Source organism: Apaloderma vittatum, unplaced genomic scaffold (genome assembly GCF_000703405.1).
Source record: "Apaloderma vittatum isolate BGI_N311 unplaced genomic scaffold, ASM70340v1 scaffold24307, whole genome shotgun sequence".
Taxonomy (NCBI): Eukaryota; Metazoa; Chordata; class Aves; order Trogoniformes; family Trogonidae; genus Apaloderma; species Apaloderma vittatum.
Genome location: NW_009727138.1, coordinates 6,529 through 11,154, shown reverse-complemented (window position 1 = coordinate 11,154; position 4,626 = coordinate 6,529). Strand labels below are relative to the sequence as shown.

General features: G+C 51.2%; 1 protein-coding gene across 1 annotated transcript in view; it reads left to right on the top strand.

Annotated features, from left to right (window-relative positions):
- The window catches only part of ARID1A (AT rich interactive domain 1A (SWI-like)), a 35,214-nt gene that overhangs the window by 26,061 nt on the left and 4,527 nt on the right, over positions 1-4,626 (top strand). Inside the window, exons 13-18 of the mRNA XM_009873578.1 lie at positions 1,200-1,332; positions 1,720-1,892; positions 2,072-2,222; positions 2,372-2,503; positions 2,598-2,694; positions 4,172-4,626. Coding sequence (XP_009871880.1) covers positions 1,200-1,332; positions 1,720-1,892; positions 2,072-2,222; positions 2,372-2,503; positions 2,598-2,694; positions 4,172-4,626 — 1,141 coding nt within the window. The remainder of the gene's footprint in view (positions 1-1,199; positions 1,333-1,719; positions 1,893-2,071; positions 2,223-2,371; positions 2,504-2,597; positions 2,695-4,171) is intronic.

Here is a 4,626-nt window from a genome sequence, read left to right as displayed (position 1 = left end):
GGAACTGGCCTCGCTCCAACCGTGTGTAAATTTGTGAGTGGGAGGAGCGGCAGGGGGGTGGAGGTGGGGACAAACACCAAATGGCAGCGACGCAGGGAATGTCTCGAGGCCTCTTCCTGCCAATGCCAGCGGTACAAACGGCGGAGTCCTGGGTTTTTTTCTGAGGGAAGGAGAACGATGGGGAGGGCCCATGAATGAAACTCCCTGCTGAGCTTGCCTCTGCCCTTCCTTCTCTCGAGACCTTCTCTCTCGAGAAGAGGGACAGGGTGCCAGGAAGGTGGGGTGTAAACAAACATGCCCTGGACGTGACCTCGGAGGATTTTAATGAATAGCTGAAATGACTCATCAACCAGCAGGGCTGAAGCTGAGGGATATCGGGTGCTGGGGACGGTAACTAATGGAAACGTTAATTAAGAGTTCAGCTCTTGCCAGCTGCGAGGAACACACGAACCTGAGAGCTGACACTGTCACAGCGATCCAGGGGCAGAGGAGAGCTCAAAGAGCTCATGGCACAACTGGATTACACACGACGGCCTGGGATTTGTGATGAAAGCTTCCTGTAGCATAAAGCGACCCGAGCGAGGGAACTTGCCGGACGAGTTTTGTCATTCAGTGAAAGATCCGGCATCTCCAGCATTCCCTGTTCCAGGAATCCTTGGGAGTGGTGCTTGAATTAACCTGCGTGAATTAACCCCTCTCGAAGGGCAGAGCAGACAGAGGAGCCTCATTCAGAGTCACTTGATGACTTCAGCTGACGTCCTGGAGTTTCCATGACTAGAGAGATTGCAAGACTTCCAGGAGAGGGCTCAAACTCACCTTTCTGGGTGGAAAGGTGATGGGTCGGTGCTTGTCACTTGGTATTCCTTGCTGCTTGGTGCACTGTAGAGCATCAGATTTTGAAGGTAGAAAGCCTGGTCAGCGGTGGTGGCACGGTGTGTAAAAGTGAATGCGGTTAAGAAGGAAGGTGTGATGAAAACAAACGAGTCTTCTCAGCTTTGGATTCCTGGTTCTTCTGGGAAGTCTGGTACCTGGTTCTTCTGGGAAGTCTGGCCCAGTATGTCTTTGAAATGTTGAGCTCCGTCCACTTTCTTTGGCCGTGTTTCATTGAAGGACTCTTTGCTCTCCTTTTTTTGAGTCTGAGGTTCTGGGTTGCATCTGTGGGGTGCAGAGCTGCTCACACCACGTTTCTATTCTTGCAGCGGGTTCCGGCTCAATGCAGGGTCCTCAGACACCTCAGTCCACCAGCAGCTCCATGGCGGAAGGAGGAGATTTGAAGCCACCAACTCCAGCATCTACGCCACACAGTCAGATGCCCCCTTTGCCAGGCATCAGGTAGGAAACCGTCGCAGCCTCTTGCTCTGCGCTGGATGCAAGTTGTGAATGTGAGGTCGCTCCTGGGTCAGTGCTGCCGGTGGCTGGGGACTTGAGTACCTATTTGGGTGGGACTCCTTGGCTTTGCTCCTTCTCAGAGCAACATCGTTGACTCTGCACCTTCATGTGAATGATCATTACTTTTGGGGTTGGGTCTGAGGACAGTGTTCTGCCAGAGGCAGTTCTTTGTGCGTTTGTTGGAGGAGTGTGACTGTGGTCTCCCTAGGGGATAGCAGTACCCGAGAGGGAACACGTGGTGAAAAGTATCCTGAAGAGCATGGTGGACCTCTGTAATCCCATGTGTTGTTTTGGTTTTTCTTTTTTTCTTTCTTTTTTTTTTTTGATCAGGACTAACTCAGTGGGCCTTCAGGATGCCTTTGCAGATGGAAGTGATCCTACGTTTCAGAAACGGAACTCCATGACTCCAAATCCAGGGTACCAGCCCAGCATGAATACCTCCGACATGATGGGTCGCATGTCTTACGAGCCAAATAAAGATCCTTACAGCAGTATGAGGAAAGGTGAGGAAGTCCTTGAGTGCTCCTCTCCCTTTTCCCCTTGAGTACTAATCCCTGTATCTGGCTGGATGCAGGAACGTGCTGTAGGAGACCTTTTCCTTGCCCTTCTTCCCCAGAAGATGGGATGTACCTTTCTAAGGCAGGGATGGGCATATTTATTGGTCCTTCTTTTAATATTTCAGCTCCAGGAAGCGATCCCTTCATGTCCTCAGGGCAGGCCCCCAACAGTGGTATGGGTGACCCTTACAATCGTGCTGCAGGTCCAGGGATGGGTAACATGGCCATGGGGCAGCGGCAACACTACTCCTACGGAGGTCCTTACGACAGAGTGAGGTGGGTGCTTGAATGAGATCCTGATTTGCTTGATTCCCAACAAATGATCGCTTTGCCTTCGCTACCGTGGCTTTGCTGATCGTCCTTTTCCATTTGAGGAGTGAGAGTGAACTGAAGTGGGGCTTTTTTTTCTTTTTGTTTCTGTGTAGGACGGAGCCCGGCATGGGACCTGAGGGCAACTTAGCGACCGGAGCTCCGCAGCCAAACCTCATGCCTTCCACCCCGGAGTCGGGGATGTACTCTCCCAGCCGCTACCCGCAGCAGCAGCAGCAGCAGCAAAGGTCTGTGCAGGGGGTTCCCAGTTAGAGAGCTCGGGCGCTCTGAAAGCGAAGCGTGTGTCTGATCAGACAAGTAATGCATCTGTTTCTTCTCCAGACATGATTCCTATGGCAATCAATTCTCCACTCAAGGCACATCCTCGGGCAACCCCTTCCCTAGCCAACAAACTACCATGTATCAACAGCAACAGCAGGTAAAGTATCACAAGGTCTAGGATTTGTTTGAGAGTCAGAAGAGTTTTATCTCTGAAACTTGTGAGGAGGATGAAAACTCTTTGGGCTGTGTGTTTGCTTTAAGAATGTGTATAATTAAGTATCTTGTATAGGAGGGCGGTTTTTCTTCTTTTTTTTTCTCCAGTTTCCAGGTAGTCTAAATAAGTTTTAATTAGCATTTCCAGTGTTCTATTAGCAAAACAATGTTCTGAGAATGGAGGTTGTTGCAGTTTGCAGACGCGTGCGTTCTGGTCAGGCAGCAGGAGATCGGGAAGCTTTATTGGGCTTCCCTGCTCCTCTGGAACTTTCTGAATCCCATCGTGTTTCTGTAATGCTTTCGATTGAAGTGATCGGATGAATTTGGAGCAAGTCCTTGATGGTTCGGGGGAGCTGTTTCAGGTGATCATCCTGCAAAACCCAGGGCTGCTGCTTTTTTTTGTGTGTGTGTGTGTCTTTGAGCCTGCAGACAAAGGCTTCAGACCTGCCTCCGCTCCTCTACTGCCTCCTACTCGCTGTTCCCAAAAACATCAGGTTTGTTTCAGGACAGAGTTTGAAGGAACATACATCTCCTTCCATAATCCTTGTATACAACTTGCTCTTTGTATCAGTGCCAGGACCCATAATGTTTTCCTGATAATTTGGAGTCCTCTGGTTTAGGAGAGTATACAGAGGGCACTCACTCAGCTGTGCTAAGAATAATTCCAACTGCTCTGCAGTTTGGCTCTGCAACCAGAGTCACGGGGCTCTGAGCCAAGAGTTCAAGTTACTCTGGTACTTGTCATCTTTGAAGCCCTAGAGCTCCGTCTGAAGCCAGTCATGACCGTGGAGCTTCTGAGTAGACGGTGTAGCAGCTAGAGCGTAGACCCTTGGAGGCAAGAGAGATCTGGGATTTTAATTTTGTCTTGGCAACGGACTGTTTTCTCCATTTGCACTTAAAAGAAGTATGAGGGAGAACAGATCTTGCTCCTTTCAGTGTTTCGAAATCTACAGGAAAGGAAGAAGCAGAAAGTAGAACAGTTTCTAATGCATCTTGCTTGATGTTTCAGCAGAAACCTCCATTTTCTGGGAAATACAAGAGAAATAGGGTCTGATAAAATTCCTGGATGTGAAAGGGAAACAAGTGCCTGTGCACAGTTTGGTTTGCGGTGAATGTATCCTAGAGCTGAGCCTTTTCTACAGGGAAAGTCCTTCTGTGGGCAGGCTTCTGCCCCCAAGGCATCCTTGTAGAATCCACAAGGAAACTACCCAGCCAGCCGCAAGGAATTGGTCTTGGCTTGTGAAACTGAAAGACTGATCCAGCTTCGTGTTCATGTTCATCCAGCTTCATGTTCGTGGACAAGTCTCGCCTCTCGCAGGCCGTGCCGCGGGGCGTATCTTCTAGATTTGCCCGCTGAGGTTTAGCTGACTTGTTCCGAAGCAGATCATCTCATATCGCCGACGCTTTCCTTCTCTCTGTAGAATTACAAGCGACCGATGGACGGCACCTACGGCCCGCCCGCGAAGCGACACGAAGGGGAGATGTACAACGTCCCGTACAGCGCCGGGCAGGGGCAGACGCAGCAGCAGCTGCCTCCAGCGCAGACCCAGCAACCGAGCCAGCAGCAAACGGCGCAGCCGTCTCCGCAGCAGGACTTGTATAACCAGTACGGGAGTACATACCCTGCTGCTGACCGCCGATCTGCCGGAGGGCCGCAGAACCAGTTCCCCTTCCAATTTGGCAGAGACAGGGTCTCAGCTCCCCCTGGCTCCGGTGCTCAGCAAAATATGCCTCCTCAGATGATGGGGGGGCCCATACAGTCCGCTCCTGAGTGCCCACAGCAAGGCGCCATGTGGCAAGGGCGCAACGAGATCGGGTACAGCTATCCGAACCGGCAGAGTGCCGGCTCTGCCCCCCAGGGGCCTGCTTATCACGG